The sequence below is a fragment of the Salvia hispanica genome, chromosome 2 (assembly GCF_023119035.1).
Source record: "Salvia hispanica cultivar TCC Black 2014 chromosome 2, UniMelb_Shisp_WGS_1.0, whole genome shotgun sequence".
Taxonomy (NCBI): Eukaryota; Viridiplantae; Streptophyta; class Magnoliopsida; order Lamiales; family Lamiaceae; genus Salvia; species Salvia hispanica.
This window is the reverse complement of record NC_062966.1, coordinates 23,139,575-23,163,748: the sequence shown is the minus strand read 5'-3', so window position 1 is coordinate 23,163,748 and position 24,174 is coordinate 23,139,575. Positions and strand designations below refer to the sequence as shown.

The 24,174-nt window shown below is 36.6% G+C and overlaps 3 protein-coding genes across 3 annotated transcripts; 2 read left to right on the top strand and 1 right to left on the bottom strand.

Moving 5' to 3' along the window:
- Positions 1–99: 99 nt before the first annotated feature.
- Positions 100–6,543, bottom strand: LOC125207853 (dentin sialophosphoprotein-like). The gene is made up of 12 exons (XM_048107353.1): positions 6,142–6,543; positions 5,241–5,467; positions 4,739–4,806; positions 4,280–4,351; positions 3,800–4,143; positions 3,527–3,595; positions 3,365–3,450; positions 1,330–3,279; positions 1,132–1,209; positions 941–1,052; positions 653–703; positions 100–558 (listed from the first exon to the last, which is right to left on the bottom strand). The coding sequence occupies exons 1-12, from the start codon at positions 6,451–6,453 to the stop codon at positions 508–510; spliced, it is 3,420 nt and encodes a 1,139-aa protein (XP_047963310.1). The 5' UTR covers positions 6,454–6,543; the 3' UTR covers positions 100–507.
- Positions 6,544–6,866: 323 nt separating this feature from the next.
- Positions 6,867–12,837, top strand: LOC125205233 (ubiquitin carboxyl-terminal hydrolase 6-like). Its single transcript, XM_048104063.1, has 18 exons — positions 6,867–6,987; positions 7,704–7,849; positions 8,031–8,066; positions 8,142–8,249; positions 8,452–8,552; positions 8,644–8,770; positions 9,384–9,443; positions 9,529–9,596; positions 9,853–9,903; positions 10,485–10,593; positions 10,821–10,909; positions 11,086–11,155; positions 11,587–11,667; positions 11,771–11,863; positions 11,977–12,028; positions 12,235–12,354; positions 12,443–12,517; positions 12,591–12,837. The coding sequence occupies exons 1-18, from the start codon at positions 6,978–6,980 to the stop codon at positions 12,644–12,646; spliced, it is 1,452 nt and encodes a 483-aa protein (XP_047960020.1). The 5' UTR covers positions 6,867–6,977; the 3' UTR covers positions 12,647–12,837.
- Positions 12,838–13,393: 556 nt separating this feature from the next.
- LOC125205232 (serine/threonine protein phosphatase 2A 55 kDa regulatory subunit B beta isoform-like) lies at positions 13,394–19,905 on the top strand. Its single transcript, XM_048104062.1, has 14 exons — positions 13,394–13,882; positions 15,410–15,513; positions 15,603–15,701; positions 15,932–16,051; positions 16,247–16,453; positions 16,673–16,764; positions 17,593–17,711; positions 17,787–17,910; positions 18,128–18,251; positions 18,613–18,681; positions 18,772–18,863; positions 18,946–19,023; positions 19,102–19,172; positions 19,258–19,905. The coding sequence occupies exons 1-14, from the start codon at positions 13,768–13,770 to the stop codon at positions 19,392–19,394; spliced, it is 1,551 nt and encodes a 516-aa protein (XP_047960019.1). The 5' UTR covers positions 13,394–13,767; the 3' UTR covers positions 19,395–19,905.
- The last annotated feature ends 4,269 nt before the right edge of the window (positions 19,906–24,174 follow it).

Here is a 24,174-nt window from a genome sequence, read left to right as displayed (position 1 = left end):
TATCTCCCCCCAAAGTTGGGGGACAATTGTTGATGGAAATAAAGTACTACAAAAATAACACTATGGAGAACTATCTAAAGGCCAAAAACTGGAAAGCAATGGTGTCCAAACTAGTAACCAGATTAAATTTACAAAGAACAAAACTTGGAACCAATTTTGGCTCCTGTTTCTACCAGCATCATCAACTATGATACTAACTAAACAAATTTACATGTAATTAAGCTAGAACATCTCCCTCAAGAAATCATAACAATAGTTGTATCAGTAAGAACTAAAAATAATTAATACTAGTTTTATACAGTCATATATACAAGTTTTATCCCACAAAACTGGCCCATAACTATTTTCCACTTCACTCGTCCACACTTCATGGGTGCAGCTAGAGCTGTCGTGACTGACCTTTCGAATACAGGCAGGGACGTGGGAAACCTCGTTAACAATGGAGGATGATGACAAGGAGCAGACCTGCTGATGTATATACTTAGAGAGAGATGATGTATAACAGAATCAGTCCTTTTTATATGATGTAGCATAGTCTTTGATCATCTGTTTCAAGTGCTGCAATGAACATAGACGAGAGTCGTGTTAGTCTAGAACAAGCAACAAAATCAAGCACCAGAGTTGATGAGAAAAAGACGAAGAGGTTAGCTACCTTCAATTCCTCATAAAGAACAACGAATATATTCTTCAGGCGTTTATGTTTCTGCAAAACATCAGGTGTTAGTCTAAGAAGAACCGGAACTCACATGAAATGGCTACAGTAACCAAATTATACTAATTTGGAAGACAGTTAACTATATAAAAAAAATAACAACATATACAACCACAAGGCATAAAGCAAAGATTGCAGCATACTTCATTGCGATTTTTCTGATTAGGAAATTAACCAAATACTTGAGACTTTTAAAGGAAACTCCATAACATAAACAATGAGGTGTACCTCCCCACATTGACGAAATGATGACCTGATCCGCTCCAAGATGTCATTGTATTTCTTCATATCCCTACCTTTGTAAGTGTCGAGATCCTTACCAAGTTTACTAAACTCATCCCTAGAGAACAGGATATATGAAAGTCAGCTCACTCAATTAGTCCAGAACTAAGACTCGGAACTAGTATGGCTAAACATACCTGTATGACTCCAATATTTTGTTCAAGGAGCAATAGCTCTCGTACTTTTCTTGATATTCCTTCACATATTCTTTGTACCTGAAAAGTCGAATTGCACACATAACTGGCCAGAAATATGAAGGAACACATAAATAAGTTCATGCCATGAAAAATCATCATCTATTCCAAGAAAACCATAAGATTACTGTTTATACTTACTGAGAAATATCTCTTATCGGACCCTTCAGCTCAGGCTGATCCTTCTCAAATTTAGTGAATGAACAACTGGTATCATCTGAAGAAGACAATTTCTTTTTTTGATGGCTATCATAGCTCCCAATCACTGTCTGTCTATCATTTGAGACACTTGTCCTATTGGGCTTCTGTTTCTTGCTTTGCTTTGTGGCACGGGGTTTAACACCTCGTATTGGATCATGCTGCTGTTCTACTGAATTACCTGGAATTTTCTGGGAAGTATCTCCATAGGCTTCAACACTAGCAGCCCTGCCCATTCCAGCTTCCGCAAATTTAGTTTTACCACTCACTTCTGGTACTATATTTTGTTGGGAGTTGAGATCCACTCGTGGCGGATGAGGTGGATCAAGAGGTTGAGTGCTTCTGAGATGAGTTCTTGTACGGTCGTCAACATTGTTTGGTGAGGACATTTTTCCCAGATCTGCTGGGATCTTATTAGATGTTTTTCCTCCGCTGAAATCTGAGTTCCAGTATTCAGCATCCTTTTGTTTGTTTTCCAAATGTTTAAAAGAATTTTTCTTTTCAAATTTTTTCTTAGACGGAGGTGTTTCCTCATGGAAAGGTTCTCGAAATTCACCCAACTCTAAGTCTGAAGGCTCTCTTCGAAGTACAGCATTCCTGCCATTCATCATTGGAGATCTATTGGCAGTACCCAGATTGTTACTCTTGGGAGAATAACCCCAGTATGAGTTGGAAGTAGGGCCAATCTCCTTCGCCTTCCCTGTCATTTCAAATTTTCTGGTATTGGGTTGCAAACGGTGTTGTTTACCAGGTCTTTTTCCTCCAGAAGGAGCCTCAGTCCATCCACGAGCTTCGAAAGATCTTTGAGCTGGCTGCTGAGAATCGGAAACAGGTCTGTATGATATTGCTTGGTGATTAGGATCTGTTTGTGGATCAGCATAATTTGTATCATTTCTGTAGGTTCTGTCGTCCATTAGGTCAACAGGCTGCGTGTCTGTGCCTTGCAGAGGCCTGTCAGGGGACGAGTTGTAAGGGCTCTCACCGAAAAGAGAGTTTATAGTCCCTGAAACTGGTTCGATTGAGTTTTTACTCTTTGACTTCTTTTTGCTGCGTGCCCTTTCTTCCAAATGCTTATCATCAGAGCGTCTTTTAGAATTTCCCTTTGACGATCTTCCCTGAGCACCAGACTCACCATGTTTGAAGCCATCATTGACCATGCCACCTGATTCATCATATCCTTCTCTCTCAGAGACTCGTCTTTCTTGTTGTTCATAGTGATCGGGTGAAGAAGGTTTGAGATCTTCACTAGCTTCTTCGCCTTCTTTACTGGCAAATAAATTATCAGCTCGGGGTATTTCAAGGCCATGGTTGTATTCAGGAGAGTCTTTCTCGATGTCGATGTCAATCTCAATCTCACCAAAGGGATCCTGAATATCTGAATCCCCGGTCTCAACAGGGTCATTATCTAAGTTATTCCACTGACCAGGATCTCTCGATGCAGCCGGGTGTGGATCTAGCATTTTGTGTTTGGATTCTTTCTCATCATCACATATCATAATATCTAAATCCTCATCAGATGCCTGCTTGCTGCTGGAAGATGAATCAGTATCACTGTCACTACTACTACCACTCCGACTTCCTACTGGGCTTCGACTTTTACTTTTGCCACTATCACTACCACTGTCACTACTATCAGTGTCGCTGTCACTGTCACTTCCACTATCACTTGAGCTGCCTGCCGCACCTTCGCTGTTGTTAGAAACGTTTTTGTCACTTAAATTATCAGGTGAATTCTGACTACCTATTATCTCTACGATGTCTTCTGTATGAGCAGGTGTAAGATTTAATTCACCCAGTTCTTCATTGTTGGCATCTGTACTCATGTGATCTTCACCGGGAAGTTGGTCAAACTTCTGAGGTGCAGGTGACTGATCACGATTAATTTCGGGAGAGCTGAAGACATGTATAATATTTAGATCCCCACGAGCAACCAATAAGCACACAAAAAACATTACAAAAAAGAGACTAGTAAGCACACCTTCCGCTTTGAGGTAGCTTCTTAAAGCTTTCCATCTCTATTCCTGCTTTTAGGAAATATCTCCCAGGTGCTTGACAACTCGCAATCTGTCGCCAAAAATTAGATAAGCATAAACATTTCAAGTCTCTCTAACCATTGTTATCAAGAATATCATTCACGTACTTTTTTCAGTATGGGCTCAATTTTCCAAGCTGAGTTGGGTATAGCATTTTCGACAGCCCTCTCCAAGGCCTGACAAAGAAAAAACGTCAAGAGGGTACTCCGCCAAGAGGTGGAAGGAAACTACGAATTGGAAATTAATTTTGAATTTCTATATTAAGTGCATACTCCTCTTGTATTTGTGGCTCCCTCCTTCCACGTGTCTTTTGAGTTTTCCTTTGGGGGGAGATTGGAGTAACATAATAGCGACAAAAAATTGTTTAAACGTCAGCATACCTTTAGGCTCATTCCTGAAGACTGATTCTCCAGGAGTAGAGAAGTAATCAGACTTCTCAAATCAGCAGGTTTGGCTTCATCATTCCAATTGAACTTAGATTTGTCACTGATGGTACTATTCCTTCTGTTGACTGCATCTTTTTCAGAGCTCAAAGCTTTATTCAGATTTTGAGTTGCTGCAAAATCTGAGACACCAGTTTGTCCCTTCACAGGGTCACCAATTCCTACTGGAGACGTTGAAGGGCCAAGTTGCTCGGGTTGGGAAGATAAAGGTGAGCTAGAAGAGAGCCTGCCCTTAGAAAGATTTGATATAGGCTTGAAAACAGATTTCGGAGGTCCAGCAGCTGTTACCATGAATATGGATTAAGGTAAATATATTAACAGTAACAAAGCCAAATACAGAAATCTCTCAGTTGCCAAACTACTAAATCATGATTTGATTCACGTCTAGAATATTTCAAGTTACATCCTACAATTCACCTGGAGTTGATTCACATTTTGGCTTCTTGAAAGGAGGTTCTTTCCGATTTTTGAAACTTTTCCACGGAGTAGCTGGAACAGAATTACACAGTGTCAAACATAAAGCTTGTAACTATCAGTCATAAAACTGCAGAATGTTGTTCTTCCATACTCCTTCCATCCCATCTCATGACTATAATATATCACCTTTTACTAGTTACAGAGTCAATTGCAGATTACTGTCCTTAAATTTAGAGTTGACTAGTCGGTCACTTGGTTGGTCATAAATCATGATTTTTTTAGTGAAGATGACTTTCTAGGGGAAACCCTGATTAGGCAATTAGCCTTATCAGAAGTCCAGAACAGTAGCTGTTTACTGAAAACAATATCCACTTCAGTAGTAACTGACAACCAAGCCTAAAAAGTAAAAACTGTGGAGAAACTGACAGAGAACTTGCATTGTAATTAAAAACCACTTACACTCGGAAGCAGCAAATGCCCTCATTTGATTCTTCATAGCTGAATTCTGATGATCTAACACAATTGCTCTGTTATCACGAAAAGAAAAGGATTAAAGAAGCAAACTGATAGGAATAAGTCCAACTTTGGACCCATGGAACCAATGCTAAATGGCTACAAGTTAACTTTGAACTAATCATTGTAGTGTCTTCAAAAATCACACACATCATTATGTACTGTATCCCAGTCGACCAAAGCCCACCAGCCATTCCTTCCCCCCAACGAAAAAAAAATCATTTTTCTCAGAGAAGCATGAATTTTTTAGGATAACAACCCACTGATATCATCAGGTAAGTGAGCAGCAGGATTGTGTCAGGTTACACAGAATCTTCATTTTACCTCCCATTAATGCAAAATCATTATATTAATAAGTAAAAACTACTAAAAGTTATGTCCATCCCTGAAGTTGGTGAAGGTTGAGCTAACTCTGACAGCATGAAAAATTCCATGAAATCATACTTACTTTCGTGCTTTCATCTTGCGCTCGGCTTCTTCTGACAGCCTTTTGACATGATTTTTAGTTGATTCATCTAATTCTCGCTCTACAGTAACCTTACGCCAAGTTCCTCCTGACTCTACAAGCAAGCCATTTCCACTATCGCCACTCTGACGTTCTTCATATATGTCACATAAGTCCCCTGGCTCCCTGGACCAAGTGAATTTGATGGTTTTGTCCCCTACTTGAATAACCTGTTGGATGTAAATATAAGAGCACTAAGCATTTAATTGTTGTATTGTATAAAAGTTAAAAGTCCAAACTTAGTAATCTCATATCTATCTTGTGAAATCAACTTCAGATAATAGTATTTCTTATGCTGTTATGCAGCAGTGTACTGTATCATCCTACGTAGCATATAAACGTATAAATTCTACTCCCTCTATATTAGATGAATCGGGGGAGTACGACTCATACTCAAAGTCATCAAAGACACTTCCTTTCTTCCTTCTTTTCTTCCATTACCAAATTCACTGTGTTTCTCAAATACACTAAGCTCAAAACTAAGCAATTTATGCTTAACTGATACCTATCAAACGATAGACGGTATAAGAAATCACCAAACTAAAAGAAATTCAGAAAATTTATATGCTAACCACCTAATTCCAGCATGACATATGGAACTCAGAATACATTCAAAGCTCAAATTTGCAGCTAAAACCTAGCACCATGCTTCAATGTAGGCAGCCACCACCCCAAACCAAAAATCCACTAGAGCAATTGATCACAAAACAAAACCAGGCAATTAATCACAAAACATCCCCTTTCCAATCCAAATCACTCTAAATATTCAGCTAAAACCTCTTCCCCAAACACAATCAACCACAAATTCAACCAGAATGCCGCAAATTAAACCCAAAAAACTCACATTCCCACTAGCATTGGCGCCGAACTTGATGCACGCGGCACCACCCTGCGCCTCCACGCGCCTGATCTCCTCCACAAGGTCAGCCGTCAGCTTTATTGCCATCCCAAAATTCAAAGGCTTCTCCCTAACAAGGCTGAAGCTCTCCTCCACCTGCAGCGAGGAGGTCGACGCCGGCGGCCCGCCGCGGCCGCGTGGACCTCCGCCCAAGGAGAGGCGGCCGGCGGCGGTAGGGCGCCCGGTTGGCGGCGCGTGAATGTTCCTCTTCCCGCCGCCGCCGCCGCCGCGCCCCATTTTTCCTGATGCTCCGTACATTGGTTCGAGGCTTCCCCTCGATTTTTTGCGGCGTTGGTGAGATTAATCAAGGCGGAATTGTAAAGATTGAATTTTTTTACCAGTGCTCAACTAGCCCATGGAACTCGACCAACAATGGTTGAATTTGGGGGTTTTTTTAGCAGTTTTTTTAGCTTATTAAATACACATTGAAATTTTTATGTTCTTTCAACAAAAGATGGACTTTCAATATTTAATTGTTTCGATTAACATTACAATTGTCTAGTATTGCAATTTGTCAAAACCTTTTTTTCTAAATTCTTGTTAATAAATCATTCCATTGTAAAGCTCACTTTTTTATTTTTGTAAAGTTCACTTTTTTATTTTTGTCACTAAATCTAATTGAATTTTACTGAATTCTAAATTATAGTCCTAAACGGGCAACACAATATTTTTGACTATATATATCAATCTAAAGAATCAGTTGCCCTTCAGCGCAAGCTAAAGAAACACACACGACACACAGTAAAGCTTCGATCTTTTCCTCACCCAACTTATCCGCAGCCATGTTGAAAGGTACGATCAACACATGCTTATTCATTCTCAGTTTAATTACAATTTCGATTTGTATTCGCCAATGCTTTCTTCTCCGTTTAGTTTTGGGGTTTTGAATTGCCGCCACTGTCGAGAATGGTTGTTCAAGTTTTAGGTTTTGATAGTGCTCGTAGTTGGAATGTGTTTATGTTAAGATGAAGATTTGATTGTTAAATTAATTGATTCATGATTGAGAAGCTAGGTAAAATTTAATTTTTGAGCTTCCGGGATTAGTTAACTCTCTCTCGATTTGATATGGAGTGGAAAGAATACTAATTTTTGTATACACCCTGGGATACTGCCGTTTTTCAATGGGGCAGAAATATTCGGAGATAATTGAGCGTCGAACTAAAGGTCGAGCTGAATGCCTGTGTTCTGGAATTCAATATCTATAGTTTAAGCTTTATAGTTTTACTAACGATGGATGGTAGCAACAACTGGCATTTATGCAATGTATAAGTCTCAATATCATAGTGAAAAACATATATATATATATATATGATGCAGTTGCAATCTACTATATGTTAAATGATCGTAAGTTGCAAATTTAAGAGCTCTTACATTTTGAACTTGACATGCTTTTCACGGAAGGAACTTCACTATCTTGAACTGCTTACTTGGGATTGTGTATTGTGTTTTGTGTTTTCTTTTTTGGTGTCGCTGCTCCTAAGTCCTAACAATTTATAATGATTTTTCAGTAAATGTAAAGTGGCAGAAGGAAATGTTTTCCAATCTGGAAGTAGACACTACCCAGCCCCCATACGTTTTCAAGTGCCAGCTATATGACTTAACAGGAGTTCCACCCGAAAGACAAAAGATTATGGTCAAAGGTGGCTTATTAAAGGTATAGAAGTGATTGTTTATTGTGTAAGGCGTCTTATTTACCTTTCAATGAGTTTCATTCTTTTATTATAATATCAAACAATAACAATATGGTTTATTCTGACTCTATAGTGGGAGAAATATTGAGAATTTCAATATAGTGGGTGGTCATAAAATTGATGAGTTACTTTTTGACTGTGTAGGATGATTCAGATTGGTCAAAAGTAGGAATCAAAGAGGTAATTGTTTTCTTAATTGAATTAGACTCTTTTAGTTGTAGAATAACTTGAGTCAAACTAACTCTGTTTGTTTAGGGCCAAAAACTAATGATGATGGGAACTGCGGATGAGATTGTAAAGGCTCCAGAGAAAGGACCTATTTTTGCAGAAGACATGCCAGAAGAAGAACAAGCTGTTGCTGTTGTAAGTCACTTTATATTTCCTCAACTTTAATGAAATAGTACCCAAAACAAGGGCTTGCCTTCTCCAGGATTCACACACACTGAGATCTCTGGCTAGTTAGAGTTGTGCATGCTTTCTTGAGAGATGTTTAGTTAGCTGGCACCAACACTTACTTTTGTGAATTTAAGAAGTTGTTTAATGGAGATGTTCATATTTGATTCAGGGCCATTCGGCTGGATTAGTAAATCTGGGAAACACATGTTATATGAACTCCACATTGCAATGTTTGCATTCTGTTCCAGAATTGAAATCTGCCTTGATAGAGTGAGTTTTCTCTTGAAATGAAAAAAAGGATTGCCAAAAAACGCACAACTCTACCACTGTAGTTATAATATGTTGTCTTGTCGTTATTCAGGTATCCTCCTCCGGTAAGAAGCAATGCAGTGGATCAGTCTTCCCATTCATTGACTGTGGCAACTAGGGAATTATTTAGTGAACTTGATAAAAATGTCAGGCCAGTGGCACCTGTGCGATTTTTAACGGTATGGTTTGGTTCAGTTTTTACAACAATGTCGTATTGTTTTAATTTTGGGTTAGATCTTCTTAAAATACTACATGGTAACTGGTCAAAATTTGTACTCATCCGCATGTGCTTGGGATCATTCTCAATGTTGAATCCTATTTTCATGAGCTTTTTCTATATTGTGCATGCTGTGAAACAGAAAGATAACTGCTTTTTGTATGAGATGAAAGGCTGTTTCTTCTTTATAGCCTGCTTTGGATTTTTTCGAATACATGCTTTTCTAACTCCTCACTCCTGAAGTCGGTAGTCTATAAAAAAGGTTTGGCAATTAGGGTTGTTACCCTTACTTTTGTGGTGATAGGCTGCATGAAATTTCATGACTTCAGCAGTTTTTTTCTTTATCTGATAACTATATACAAGGAAGGAGAGAGAGTGTTGGACTGATACATAGTGGACAGCTTTTGTTGAAAGCTCAACTGAAATGTTATTGTGAGATGTAATTGCAGAATAGCTCTATTAACATTATCTTGCTTCTCACATGAGCTTTGATAATGCAGCTCTGCCTTTTTTTTCATATTATTGATTTTGTTCATTCTCTAGACTTTTCTCTTACCTGTGATTTGTTTTTGTAGGCTTTGCGGAGTAAGTATCCTCAATTTGCGCAGCTTCACAATGGAATTTACATGCAGCAGGTATGGTATGCAAACAAGGATTTCAAATTTACAAAATTTCTTTTGTCTCATATGGATTTTTAAAGTTGGAAACTTCTCTCTCTAGGATGCTGAAGAGTGTTGGACACAACTTTTGTTCACCCTTTCGTTGGCACTCAGATCATCGAGTTCTGGGTAACCCACTTGTGCTGTGTTATACTCAAAGTCTCAAACACTTGCTGATGTTTCTGTTCTAACTTCTAAATATTAAGAAACAACTAGTTAAGTGTTAGCAGTCATTTTGTCTATCCTGATTCAAGTCACTATCGTCAACCATGTCTCATTACACTATTTTACCTCTTATGAGGTTTCGCCCTCTTATTATTTCATATTTCTTCTCATTGGCATTGCATAAAAATGTATTTACTTTTTTTATTCATTTCTTTTGCAGTGAAGATGCTGATGCGTTGAAGAAATTTTTTGGTATCGACCTTGTTAGCAGGTCTGCTGAGTGTCTTCTACTATTATTATTCTTCATTAGGGATTTGACATTTCATGTGCTTTAAGTTTAAGATATGTGCTTCTAGAACCTGATAGAAACTCGTAATTGATATTAAGTGATCGATGATCATTTTAAAAAAGTTAGTGTTCTATGTGAATTCAACGTTTTCTAGAGCTTCTGCCCGAAGACTTTTTGTTTCAGAATTCTAGCACTCCGATTTGTAGCACATTGAGAAATTGTTTGGAAGTAGTTACTACTACATTATATCAACTGGCGGTTGTCACGTAACTAATCTCTTTTTTGTTATATATAACACTCACGATACTGCATGACATCATGAGTCAATCGCATCCAGCATCCTTATGAATTAAATAGGATACTCATGGAATAAATCATAGGAGTACTTTACTTGTCAGCAAAATCTATTGCCGATCGTGGGACGTGGTGCACAATTCCACTCTAAGATACTCATGGAATAAGTCATACATTTTTATGAAAAATTCACACCCAGTTCACAGAAAATTGTTAAAATTGTCACGAGCTATTACTTCAGATTACCAATTATTGTTATTTGTGACCAGGATCCACTGTGCTGAAAGTGGTGAAGAAAGTACGGAGACGGAATCTGTTTATTCGCTTAAATGCCATATTTCACAGGAGGTTAACCATCTACATGAAGGTTTAAAGCGCGTAAGTTTGATGTCTAGTAAAAAGTTCTTACACTAATATTTGCTGAGTTTTTGCATCGTATCTTTTTTAAATTGGGTTTTGAGTAGCTGTTCACTAAAAATGCTTCCATTCCCTTCTTTTTTTTGGCGGAAAAAATTCAATTACCGAGTTGCATATTCGCCTTGTTTCGATAACCGCACATCAAGTCCATGTGGTATGATAACCATTGTCAAATTGTATATGTTCAGGCCCTGAAATCAGAATTGGAGAAGTCTTCGCCTTCTCTTGGTCGGACTGCTGTGTACACTAAAGATTCTCACATAAATGACTTGCCAAGGTAGTACGGACTAATTCAGTCTTAATTTTCTGTTCACCTGCAATGCTATGCACATCTTTGCTCTCGACACACACACACACACACACACACACGTATGCATATAAATGTGTGTATTACCTTTTTATTGTAAAGTTCTGGGTTTTGGAAGTTGACTTATCTTTTGCTGTCAATAACAGATATCTGACCGTTCAATTTGTCCGTTTTTTCTGGAAAAGAGAAACAAACCAGAAGGCCAAGATTCTGAGGGTAGTATCCTTAGTCCTTTCTTGTTAAATCCCCTGATGGTGAAATCCATGATTGAAACTTGAAAGATATAAAACCGAAAAATCATAACTACAACCTATAGTCTATTTAATTAGTCGTGTAAATCAGGTACACTAGCCGATCCATAACATATACATAATGATAACTTGCTATTTCAGTAAGAGTAAACTATCAAAGGAACATAGGAACATTTCAAAATATTCTTTAAACATAGGAACATTTCAAAATATTCTTTACTTAATGAATTACTGTCACAGTATCACTTCTTTTCTAGATCATTCTTTCTATCATGGAAATCCAAATTTGATTTTACTCAGATTTGTCAGTAGATTTAACTAGTCTGAATTGTAGATGATACAAATTTTTGTCATCATTGGCTCAGCTCATCATGCCAAACTAATTGTGATTTGCAGAAAGTGGACTACCCATTGTCGTTAGATGTGTATGATTTGTGTTCTGATGATCTTCGCAAGAGATTGGAACTTCCTAGACGGGTACTAGTTTATGCACTAAGTAACACTGTCCCACTCTTTTCCTCTGTAGTTCTCTGTTATGTTTACTGGTGATTGTATGCTCATCTCAAACCCCACCATTTAGGTTCTACGAGATGAGGAAGGGAAGAAGGCTGGTCTGAAAACTAATGAAAGTAGCTCGACAAAGGACAGCGATGTTAAGATGACTGATGCTGAGGTAAGCAATCTATCTGGCTAGGGAGTAAAGCCCGATGCAATAGAAAAAGAGCTACTACCATATGCGCACATACTTACTTTAAGATCCGGATTGAGTTTTTGTTTCCTATGCAGGGATCATCAAATGCAAGCGGGGCTTCCTCTGTATCTGCACCTACTGGAGAAGGTATTCATCCTTCGAGAAATTGGAAAATACCAATGAAATACACAGTTATTATTCGAGGGTTGCATTAGAACAAACCACACTAGCGGCATTCTGTGTTTAAATTTCGTGGGAATCTTAAATGGCCTGTTTATAGAACAATATAATGAGCTTAACTTGAACTGATTTCTCGACTGCCCTGCATCTGTTGACTTGCTTTCTCCTTATAGGTGCTCCCCCTGAGAAAGAGAAACACTCGACAGGAATATACGATTTGGTTGCAGTGCTCACACACAAGGGTAGAAGCGCTGATTCCGGGCATTACGTTGCCTGGGTTAAACAAGAAAATGGTTTGTTTTTAGATAGACCATTGTTTACTTATAGTGTCATACTATTCTCTATCAGATTACTTAACTGTACATCTCCGTGCAACCATAGGAAAATGGATTCAATTCGATGATGATAATCCAATTCCACAACGAGAGGAAGACATCACCAAACTATCTGGAGGCGGTAAGCACGTCGCACAGATCTCCTCTTTCCCTACACATACATTTACTAACGCAACATTTTCCTCAATTTTCAGGTGATTGGCATATGGCTTACATCTGTATGTACAAGGCCCGCGACATCGCCATGTAGCTGTAGGCCGACCTGATTATTCATTGTTCGAATTAAAATTAATCCTTTCTATTTTAGTCTAGGTTTCTACATCCAACACTACATTTGTTCAATTGCTGAGACATTGAAATTTTCTAATTCCACAAATCATGTTTGTAGACTGCTTCACCTTTTTATGCTTAAAATGCATTGATTGTTGTAACTTTTCTTCATTTAATGTGTGGTATTCTGCAACTTTCATTCCTTAACTATCACTCTCCGCCCATCTTCAACATCAAACAGTTTTTCCGGTGCTTGGTCTTATACGCCTCATCAATCGTTGGCACGATGAAGTTAACTAGGTCGATACATATACGACCTGAGATAGTGGCTTGCGTCTATCGATCCTATCTCATTAATCCTCAAATGTCGCGAATGGGGTGAGCTAGCTTCGATAGAATCCATTGACACGATAGACACGAAGTTCCCAAGACACCGTTTTTATGAACAAGACTTGATTTTTTTACTACGACTCAATAGAAAAGTAATCGGATTCATAAATTTTAAATTTTTAAAATTTATTTTATGATTACTTATATCATGAAAGTATTTGAACTAGCTTTGATGCAAGATTACAAACATAAATCTAGAGTTTAAAATATTTTTTTAAATAAAGTATCGATTTTTATTTATAGAATTGGTATCATGTTCTACCAAAGGTTAGATTTGCAGGAAATGGGGGAAAATATATAAAAAGAAAGAGAGAAATGCACTTATTTCATGAAGAGGGAGAAAGCATAGTGCCTCTGTGAATAAAAGAAAAACGGTAAATTATTGAAAGAGGAAAAACATTTTCCCACTCTCTATACGTACAAATCATTATATCTACACATAGAGAGAGAAAATCTGCATCCTCGTTTCTGTTTTGTACTAATCGATGTTGTATTTGCATATGCACCCTCCGGCGAAAAATGTCCGAATCTGAATCCAACATTCCGTTGCTGCTCCGATCTCCGTTTGATTCCTAAACCTAAATCGGATTGCTTTTTTCAATGAAGTGAAAACAGGAACCGGAATAGCAAAATTAGTTGTTGTTTTGTGAGGTTTCTTCTTATTATATTGCTGTTGCTTTCATTTCTGATTTCCCGAGTGTTGGAGAAAAAATGGACGGTGGTGGCGGTGGCGGTGGTGGAGAGGTGGCATCAGCTGCGGCGCCGCTCGACTGGAAATTCTCTCAGGTCTTCGGCGAGAGGACGGCCGGCGAGGAAGTGCAAGAAGGTAAATGATGAATTAGGGATTTTGTTTGCTCTGAGTTTGGATCTGTTGATTTGATCTGTTTTTGGATCGATAATGGCTTTTTTGGGGATGAATTAATGGGGATTGATTGGTAATTTCAGTGTATGATTTGCATGTCAGTGTTGAGAGATGATCCAGAGGTGTAAAGCGGATCGAGTTCATTGTTTAATTTGAATGTCACTGTCATTTTGTGATTTCTGGTGTTGCTAGTTTTAGAGTTTCCTTCAACTTCAATGTCTGCGTATTGTTGTCTTTGCCATGGCTTTTGAACCTTATTGTTAATCACGAGTCTGGATTTATTAAGATTATGGCTTGAACTGCAAGCTTCATTTTTTATGTTGATAGAGTCATATTTGCTTATTAGCTCACTGCATGCAGCAGCTGAGGTACTGTTGAAGCTGCGTCTATAACCTTGCTCCCTTTGTTTCATGTATCGAGTCAGTTTGGTTGATTATTGATCAATCAACTAGCGTATGCTCATCTGAGAAGTCGCAGTAGTTGATATGGTCTCCTTAGCATTTATTCATTTTTGTAGTATTGAGTAATTCGATAGAGGATGCGTCATAAGATGATACATGGCTTCCTTAAAGTTCCAATCTTTGTGGTAGAGTGTTTGTCAGAATATGCTGACTCTTGATCTTGGAGAGACTCATAAGATGCATTCACTGTACAGTATGTAATGCATACGTATGATCAATGCACATTTTGGGATTATGGCATTCTCAGATATATGCGCAAAGAACCTTGAGCACAAACTAGTTCTGTGTAAAAGGAAATTATTAGTCCAATCTCATCATTACAGCATTGATTGCTCCTGCCTGATATCGTTCCCTCTATATTATTAAAGAAAAAGAACACAAATACTAAAAAAGGGGTGGGTTCAAATTTTGACAGCCTTCATTAAGGACTGGTGTAGCGATAATGATCAAATGAGTGAACACATAATCATTGTTCAAGTGCTAGGTTTTTTTAAACTTCGGTTGTTTTTGCTACTGAGATTCTGGATTAGGAGATGAACATACTGATGTTGTCTCATATGTATTAGTAATCAGTTTGGATGTCTTTTCTTGTGTGTGTAAGAAATAAGAATAAAAAAATTGAATCTTTTTATTGAGTTTGCACTTTGCAGACAACCCTTCCAGACACTGCCTGAACAGCAGTTATCTACTTCAAACTTTTTCTAATTTATTACGCACTGCAGTGCTAGTGCTTCTCTCTACTCTTTTGGCTATCAGAAGAGAATATGAAGAATTTACAGTTACTGAAACGTGTAGGAATCTTAGTATTGCTACATGCTGTGCATACATGTTGTAAACTTGTGCCTGTATTATAACTTCTAAGTATCTTGGAAGATTTGGCTGCAACTTACTTTGGGTCTTTCACATGATGGTTATTCCTTATTATTAGTAGTCCGCGTCGGTTAAATTGACTTGGCATCAGCAAAGATTCCAAGATTGCTGAAGAGTACAGAACTGAGTTTTTACCTTTTTTTTCTTTCAACATCTGCAGTTGATATCATATCAGCAATTGAGTTCGATAAAACAGGTGACCATCTAGCCACTGGTGACCGTGGTGGAAGGGTTGTGTTATTTGAAAGGACTGACTCAAAAGAGGTGAAAGTCCAACTCCCCAAAAAGCTTCCATTTTATGTGTACTCTGCTATATGTTTCGGACATTTTAGCTTTCAAAAATTTGTTTGCAGCATGGGCGGAATCGTAGAGACTTAGAGAGGATGGACTGTTCAGTTGGTCGGCATCCTGAGTTCCGCTACAAAACTGAATTCCAGAGCCATGAACCTGAGGTATTTTCTTGGCACTTGCTTATCTGCTATTGTTTTTTTGCTTTCTGCACCATGGTATTTGCATGTAAATATTTCAGATATGTGAACCTTGTTTCATTCAATGAGTATCTTTGTTCCTATTAAGCAAGTTCCTTAAATTCTTTTCCTTTTCTTGCTGTCCTATTTTCTTAATAGTAAGTTGAATAGAAGGGCCTAGTCATTCTGATGATGTTTGCATGTTTCCTTATCAGTTCGATTATCTCAAAAGTTTAGAGATCGAGGAGAAAATCAACAAGATTCGCTGGTGTCAGGCAGCTAATGGTGCTCTGTTTCTTTTGTCTACTAATGACAAAACCATCAAATTTTGGAAGGTGAAATGATCTGAGTTTCTATTACATAAATCCACTCATGGCCAAGCACATGGTCTGTGAAAGAAATCAAATACAATTGGAGATATGTTACATTTTCGAGAAATATAATGATAATTATTATAAAGATGTTCATTGTTTTATTTTGTTTCCTTGGCTCCTCCTCTCTGCATTACTCTAATCTTGTACTGTCAACAGGTCCAAGAGAAGAAAGTCAAAAAGATTTCTGATATGAATGCGGACACATTTAAAGGTTCTGGAAATGGTAGCATTGCAAGTTCCAGTGTTTCTTCTGGTCCGAAGCAAGGTGTTCCTAATGGAAGCTATCCTGACCGATCTAACAATTCATTGGGCAAGGACTTGTCCTTTCCACCTGGGGGCATCTCCTCCCTGCGGTTACCAGTGGTATTTGTACTCAACCAAACCAAGCTAGAGTTTCACATTTTCATTAAAGTGAACTAGCAAAGTGTTCCACTAAATGTTGTGTTCATTTTTAGAAATAAAAAATTTGGGTGCTCTTTAACTTGGGTGCTTACTGTTTATATGGTCTTTGTGTTTAATTCCCACTGAATTCTACTTCTCACCCACTCTTCTTATTCTAATGCTTGATCGTGCAATTTGTAGGTCGCAAGCTATGAGACAAATCTTGTTGCAAGATGTAGGAGAGTATATGCCCATGCACATGATTACCACATTAATTCTATCTCAAATAACAGGTGAATACTCATATTATTTTACCTTGCTATATATGTCAATGTCCTAGAAATTAGTAGTATTATTTTTTTTTTCAAAATGCAGAGTTTTGAATACAAGTTTTATTGTCCAGTTATCTTATACCCCTTAATGTTGCCTGCCCCTTTGAGGTGGAATGGCCTGATCAAATTTAATTGTTCCAGAAACTGAAAGCCTACTTATGTTTCATAGTTTGGTTGAGTATTTTCGAACTACAGATGGAGGAAAAGAAATGCGTCTTTTTTGTTCATTGAGTTGATTAGACTCGTCAAAGAACTTTAGTAAGTAGCATGAGCAACTCGATACATGTATCTTTCCAATTTCTGCTTATTTACCCCCTCACACTGATGTGCTTTGAGAAACGTTTTCTGTACAGTTTCTGTAAAAGTTTTATGCTATTGAACTTGATTTGACCAAGGGATAAAATATAAAGTAACTAATTTGTTTTCTTGGAAATGTTTCGTTAAATGATTGGATTTGATCTCAGTTATATTCTAATAAAAATAGTATAATCAGACTTAATGATCCATACTGTAGTAAGTCAATTCCTACTTTATATTGTGTTGACACTTATTACTAAAACATTTTGCCGGCATTAGATTAGGAGAAAATTGAGCAATTGCTTTTGTCCTACATAAAAATACATTTCATGCTTGAAAACCTCTACACATAAGAGGTAGAGACAGGATTTTGACATTTTAAGCATTCTGCAATTGTATGACATGCTTGTTAGCACTTTTATGCTCTATATCTTTCTGATAAATATTTTTCTTGATTTCTGGTCTAATTCTTTATCTTTTTATGCTCTGCAGTGATGGTGAAACATTTATATCAGCTGATGACCTGCGGGTTAATCTTTGGAACTTGGAAATAAGCAATCAAAGTTTCAATATTGTTGATGTGAAACCCTCAAATATGGAAGATTTAACGGGTAAGTCATTCTGCTGTTTCTGTTGGGTAGGATACAGGATCGCGATTGATTGACCATTACCATTTCTCATTGCAGAGGTGATCACATCAGCAGAGTTTCATCCTACTCATTGCAACACGTTAGCATATAGTAGTTCAAAAGGATCAATTCGTCTGATTGATCTGAGGCAGTCTGCCTTATGTGATTCACATTCTAAGCTGTAAGTTTCATTCTAGCGATTTGTATTTTTGTTATATGATCTCATTGTTTTGTCTGTTCAGCAACTTTTATAGCAATCTGATCAAATCTTGGATGGTTGTGACTTCTGAGACTTTTTAAGTTATTTTCTTGTCGAAACAGTGTTCTTCAACTTTGTTCTGCCTTGCTTAGGAATGTGCTATTTATTTTTGAGACGTTGACATTCCATCAATAAACAGATTTGAGGAACATGAGGCACCCGGATCGAGATCCTTTTTCACTGAGATAATTGCTTCAATATCAGATATTAAATTTGCAAAGGATGGCAGATACATACTCAGTCGCGATTACATGACCCTTAAGGTACGCTTCTTTAGCCAGTTATGTTCCAAATTTCCAATTATTTCAGGTTTCTTATTTGTTATCGTTTAATTTACTTCACCTTTCATTTACCCGGTGAAGGTGAAGGAATAAGTTTGCCAAATGACTAATACTTGTATGCTGGCAGGATTTGTAAATTCGTTATATTGTAGTTTTTGGTGCTGGATATTATACTAATATACTAGTGAATAAATAACATCAGATTTAGATAGATACATAGTTCTAGAAGTTAGCCTTCTCTAGCTCGCTGCGGGTTTCTGCATTTTAACATTAGCATGCAATAGTCTTATTTAATGATAACCGTCATCCTCCATTCATGTTCCTGTTCCACGTTTTGCTTCAGTTATGGGATATTAATATGGATTCTGGTCCAGTGTCGACTTTCCAGGTTCATGAATATTTGAGACCAAAGGTAGGCTCTCTACTCTATTTAAAAAAAAAAATCCAACGGTTTACAACAAATGTAGTTGAACTGATCAAATTTTACTCTGCTGATGTCCAGTTATGTGACCTGTATGAAAATGATTCCATTTTTGACAAATTCGAGTGCTGCTTGAGTGGTGACGGCCTTCGAGTGGCAACTGGTTCTTACAGGTATCTTAAATATCTAATTAGTTGTTTTCCTTTTCATGTTCTGTAAGTAAGAAAATGCAAGTAAACTTATTTATTTTTTCAGCAATCTTTTCCGTGTATTTGGTTGTGCTCCTGGGAGTACGGAGGCTACAACACTGGAAGCCAGCAAAAACCCGATGAGGTTCTTATTAGAATATTACATGTACTTGGAGTAGTATTTTTCTTATTGCTGAAAATCATTCTTCATTTTGTACCCCAGAAGGCAGGTCCAGACCCCATCAAGGCCTTCCCGATCACTGGGCAGTAGCATCACCCGTGTTGTCCGAAGAGGTACCCTTTCCCATTACCAAACTTTTCATGTTATTTTCCGTTTTTTTCCAAAACCAAAACAACACTGGTTTATAATATCGTGCAGGTGCAGAGAGTCCGGGAGTTGATGCAAACGGGAACTCCTTCGATTTCACCACAAAGCTACTCCACTTGGCGTGGCATCCCTCCGAAAACTCAATCGCCTGTGCTGCTGCAAATAGCCTGTACATGTACTATGCATAAAACTAAGCTCCTCCGCCACGGATTGAGGCGCTTCCATTTTCTCACGTCTATCGCTGTCAGGGTCCCAAAGTGGTCATACGTAGAATTTCACAAGAGAGCAGATATGTCGTTGCACCTCCGCAAAAAAAAACTGCTTCCTTCTCCATCTTTTCCTACCTTCACCTTCTAAATTTCTTTTATTTTTTACCCCCCTCTCAAAGAGAAAGATGCAGCAATCGTCTCACCACCGGTGCTGGATAGAAGCCGGGAAGGAACGCGATTGCAGCTCTCCTCCTCAAACAGGAAGGTGTCATATTGCCTCTAGTTTTTTAAGGTAAATGTAGTTTTTACTTGAAATCTTGCTGGAGAGGAGCAGTTGATGCTAAATTTCAGGGAAGTTTTATTAACTTGGATGGATCTCTCTTTTGTAGGATATTTCCCTTTTTTGGATATAGAGTTTTTGTTGAAATTTCTTTTGTAAAAGTATTGAACATCTGGGTTCTATTAATTTGTACAATATTTTTCATGTGCATTGAGATTGAACCAAGTTAGACTTGTGGTTTTGTTATAATAAAATAGTAGCTATTCAACTAGCTAAAGCAATCTTAGCTTCTTGCTTGATAACATTAGATAACATATTTGCATTTTTTTTTTTGGATTAATAATGATTGAATCTTTCATATCTTAATTAAGTGGTTTTATCAATATTATCCAAATTTTGAAATTTATTAATTTTGTTTATCGTATAATCGTATAGATAATCTCATTATTTTCAACTTGTATCAGTTTTTATTACCAGAATTTTACTCCAATAGTGGAATTAGGATCAAATGATGGCTTATTATTTTTCTACAAAAATTAAATTGTGCATGTGAATGTTGATATTTTTTTATATATATAAAATGGTTTTAAATCCGTCGTAATCTTGGTTATAGACGAGAGTTAATTACATAACTACTCCATATTATCACTTTAAAAGTACATGTGATATGATAAACACATATTTATAGTTAGCTCATGACCTTATTAATGAATTTGACTAAATTAAATTAAATCGAGATGTAACATAAGTAGGTTAAGATTCAAAGTGAACAATCGCAAATCTAATTTGTCAAAGCCTAAACATAAATTTCAACCCTAGCCTCGGGCTACATGTGTCCTCTCAAATTTAATTTGTCGAGCATATCATTTCCACAAAATTTTATTGCAAAATAGTGTTTTGTCTTGGACAACCTAGACTATACAAATATATACTTCCTCCGTTGGATTAAGATGTCACATTTGTTAAATATGTTGATGGAAGGAAAAAAAAAAGATAATTAAATTATTAATGAAGAGAAAAGAAAATAGTGGGATGTATTAATAACATGATAATTTAGTTTTTTTAAATGAAAGTTTGATATCTTACTGTGACGTATTAAAAAATCTGAGACATTTATTAGAAGACGGAGAGATCGATAAACATTTCCACCTCACTTACTAAAAAGATGATCCAAATCATAAGTATATGTATATGAATTGTGTGTTATGAGTAATGCCCAAAATGTTATTCAATTATTATTGTTGTAGTGATTTAAACCTAAGTCATTAAGTGGATGACTGACTACTAGTTCATAGTATATACTACTAGGGGCGTTACATTATTAGTCGAGCTACATTATTAGACTACACAATCTACATTATTAGATGACATGTGGCATCAATCTAACAGTTACATTACAAGATCCATTAACTGAGAATTGTTTTAATTTTTGACAGAATTTCACTTATTGACTTGATCACATGCCTGTACTACTAATTACATTTACTTTATTTTCATTTTGATCAATGTTTTTAACTACTCATAAACTAAATTTGGTTTTAATTTTACCTTATTCAATCAACCTTGTTTAAATATTAAGATTAGAAAGAAGTGTGAAACATCATTATGTAGCATGTTTGGAGTTGTATAGTATGTGGGACAATAAAATGCATAATTCAATGATAAACATTGACCTAATGGATTTTTTGTCCGCTAGCGGCATGCGACTTTCACACAAAAGCGAAAAAGCGTGCTAAGAATAAGTTGTAGGCCTAAAATCCTAATCTCGTTTCATCCTAGGAACCAAATTTTATTCATATTTAGCACCACATCATGTGCTTGATTCCCCTTTTTGTAATTAATACTTCCAACTTTTATTAATACTTTTTTAATCTTGGAAATTTTCTTAGTCGTGGTTGGATTTATACAAGATATCCAGAGCTTCCGGTGGCACAGCCGAGACAGCGACAAGTTCTTTTCATCAGGGTGCGATGGAGAAAGTTCCGAAAATTCAAGAAAATGGATGTTATTCAACTATAATTTGACTTTTCATATATAAATAAATATCAATTCATTTGCTAATGGTTCAATAAAAGATATTTCTAAATCTCGTTTCTCCATCTAATATGAAAAAGAATAATAATGAATAGAGTTTAAGCATTAATAAGACTATTAAATTATTACTGTATTAACTTTTTATTATAATTATTAAACCGAAATAAAATGTTGATTCAATAATAATTGAGGTTCCATGCCTCTAGGGGTGTAAATTCGGGTACCCGCGGGTACCCAAACCCGAAAATTTAGATACCCGAACCCGAAATCCCGACCCGTATATGAATTCGGTTACCCTAATACCCGATGTAGGTACCCGAACCCAACTACAACTAATCGGGTACCCATAAACCCGGAATTATTATATTATAAAATTTATTCTTTTATAGTATAAATTAAATTGTGATGAGAATAGAAATTATTAAAAATAACACAATACTTACTACTTATTGACAATAATTCTATATTATATAAAATAGACATAGACATTAGACAAATAGGCACTATTTAATTTTAAAATAACTTTTTTTTGGTATAATTTGAAACATAAAAGGGATTAAAATAATTTTTTAAGACATTAAATGAACATGTAAATAAAATGGAGAAAGAATAACTAATTAAATATATACTACAGTATTTTCAAAAGATAACAAGTAAGAACATAAATAATGCAACATGAAAGAACATAAATAATGCAACATGAACCAAACACGAATGTAAAGAAGAATTAAATCTACATGTGATTAAATAAAATTACCCTAGATTTACCCTACGAGCCATAGGCCCTATACTAAATAAAAATACTTATCACAAATACATAATTAATCGGGTTTAATCGGGTATTGGTCGGGTACCCTAAACCCGAAAAATTCTAACATTAACTACCCAAACCCATATCTGAACCCATAATTTCGGATTTCGGGTACCCAAAACCCGTTGGGTATTGGGACTGGGTCGAAAAAACCCGAAACCCGCGGATTAAATTTTCAGGCCTACGTGCCTCTATGAACATGTCACATAGAAAACTTTGCCATAGAGAAAAAAACAATGAGATTTATACAAGTGTGAAAAAAAAATGAAATTAAGGATTTTTTGCAACTCCAATCCCCCACGCTAAATGTCGTTTTTTCTCCCAACTTCAACCACCCACATTTGTTTTCATCGATGTTTGCCTTCAATTGAGAATCATATAAATATCAATGAAAACAAGTTATATCAAAATAATATTAAATTATTCTATTCAACTTTATTCGTCTACTAGTATAAAACGCAATAGGTACACTATTTATAATCCAAACATGCTAGATTCATCCATGTTAATCCAATCGGCTTAATTTGGTGTCCCAATGTGCATCATATATTAAAATATATGTGTACAATCACATATTCATGTAGGTTCGAAAATCGTCGATCCAATTGATTTTGGTGCCCATAGTATGAAAACCGCTTGTCCCAATTTTATTAAACCAATTACTCATGATTTTGGTTTCAAATTGTACTAACCGTTAATCACCTATTCGATTAAATGTGACATTACTATCAAAGAATTGACCTATCTCATCGTCCATACAAGAGGACTGAAAATTTCAATAAATTTAATTCGAGTTTAGGGTTACTTTTTGTTCATCTGGTTTTAAATTGGACTAACTATTAATTACCTATTTGATTAAACTCAAAGGGTTGACCTATCTCTTCGCTAATACAAGAGGATCGAAAATTCCATTAAATTTGATTCGAGTTTAGGGTTAATTTTCGTTCATCGCCAATAACAGCCACCACAACACATGTCTCTTCCAATGCTCACGGCGGCATTTTTAGTATATCTAGCTATACGAGTTTCATTTTTCAGATCGGTGATGGTTAGTGTAAAGATATGCACATTACATATGATGGGAGGGGGGTGGTGCCATGTGTTGGGCCTTCATTATTGAATATTGGGCCCATTGGATGACGGCCACTCGAATCCACCCAAATTTACGACTTCAAGTATCCCTCCCACAGATGGACGGCTGTTGTCAGCCCACTTTCATAAATGGACGGCTCAGATCTTCCCTATGCCATACAAATGATGCTCCCTTCCTTGATCTATCACTATTTCCGGTGCTTGGTTAGCACGCAGGCTCGGCTCGGCTCGGCTAAAAAGCCATATTGTCATCTGGCTCGGCTTCCCTTAATCACGGCTCCTCTTGTTTATCGTTGTTAATTAAGTTCATATTCAATAATTCAATAGACATATTAATAAGATCATGCTATTAAAATGTGTGGCGAAATATTATTCAATGAAATGATACATCAAAATAAAATGTGACAAGTGAGAATATACTCCAACATGGAAATCTAAGGTCATCTCCTATATAATTAAATAATCTTATCACTTTCCACTGATTATTCTGTTGTCCCCTCACCTTGATTATAATAATATGGTTTATCTACGCAATTAGTTCC

What these genes read in the sequence shown, in the direction of transcription:
- LOC125207853 (XM_048107353.1), bottom strand. Translation starts at nt 6,453, where the DNA reads ATGTACGGAGCATCAGGAAAAATGGGGCGCGGCGGCGGCGGCGGCGGG. An exon ending in CCGATAAGAGATATTTCTCA is followed by an intron (nt 1,210 to 1,329) that starts GTAAGTATAAAC and finishes TCGACTTTTCAG; the next exon opens with GTACAAAGAATATGTGAAGG. An exon ending in TTCTTTATGAGGAATTGAAG is followed by an intron (nt 559 to 652) that starts GTAGCTAACCTC and finishes TGTTCATTGCAG; the next exon opens with CACTTGAAACAGATGATCAA.
- LOC125205233 (XM_048104063.1), top strand. An exon ending in CTCAGATCATCGAGTTCTGG is followed by an intron (nt 9,597 to 9,852) that starts GTAACCCACTTG and finishes TTTCTTTTGCAG; the next exon opens with TGAAGATGCTGATGCGTTGA. An exon ending in CTGGGTTAAACAAGAAAATG is followed by an intron (nt 12,355 to 12,442) that starts GTTTGTTTTTAG and finishes GTGCAACCATAG; the next exon opens with GAAAATGGATTCAATTCGAT.
- LOC125205232 (XM_048104062.1), top strand. Translation starts at nt 13,768, where the DNA reads ATGGACGGTGGTGGCGGTGGCGGTGGTGGAGAGGTGGCATCAGCTGCG. An exon ending in TGTGATTCACATTCTAAGCT is followed by an intron (nt 17,911 to 18,127) that starts GTAAGTTTCATT and finishes ATCAATAAACAG; the next exon opens with ATTTGAGGAACATGAGGCAC. An exon ending in GTGGCAACTGGTTCTTACAG is followed by an intron (nt 18,864 to 18,945) that starts GTATCTTAAATA and finishes TTATTTTTTCAG; the next exon opens with CAATCTTTTCCGTGTATTTG.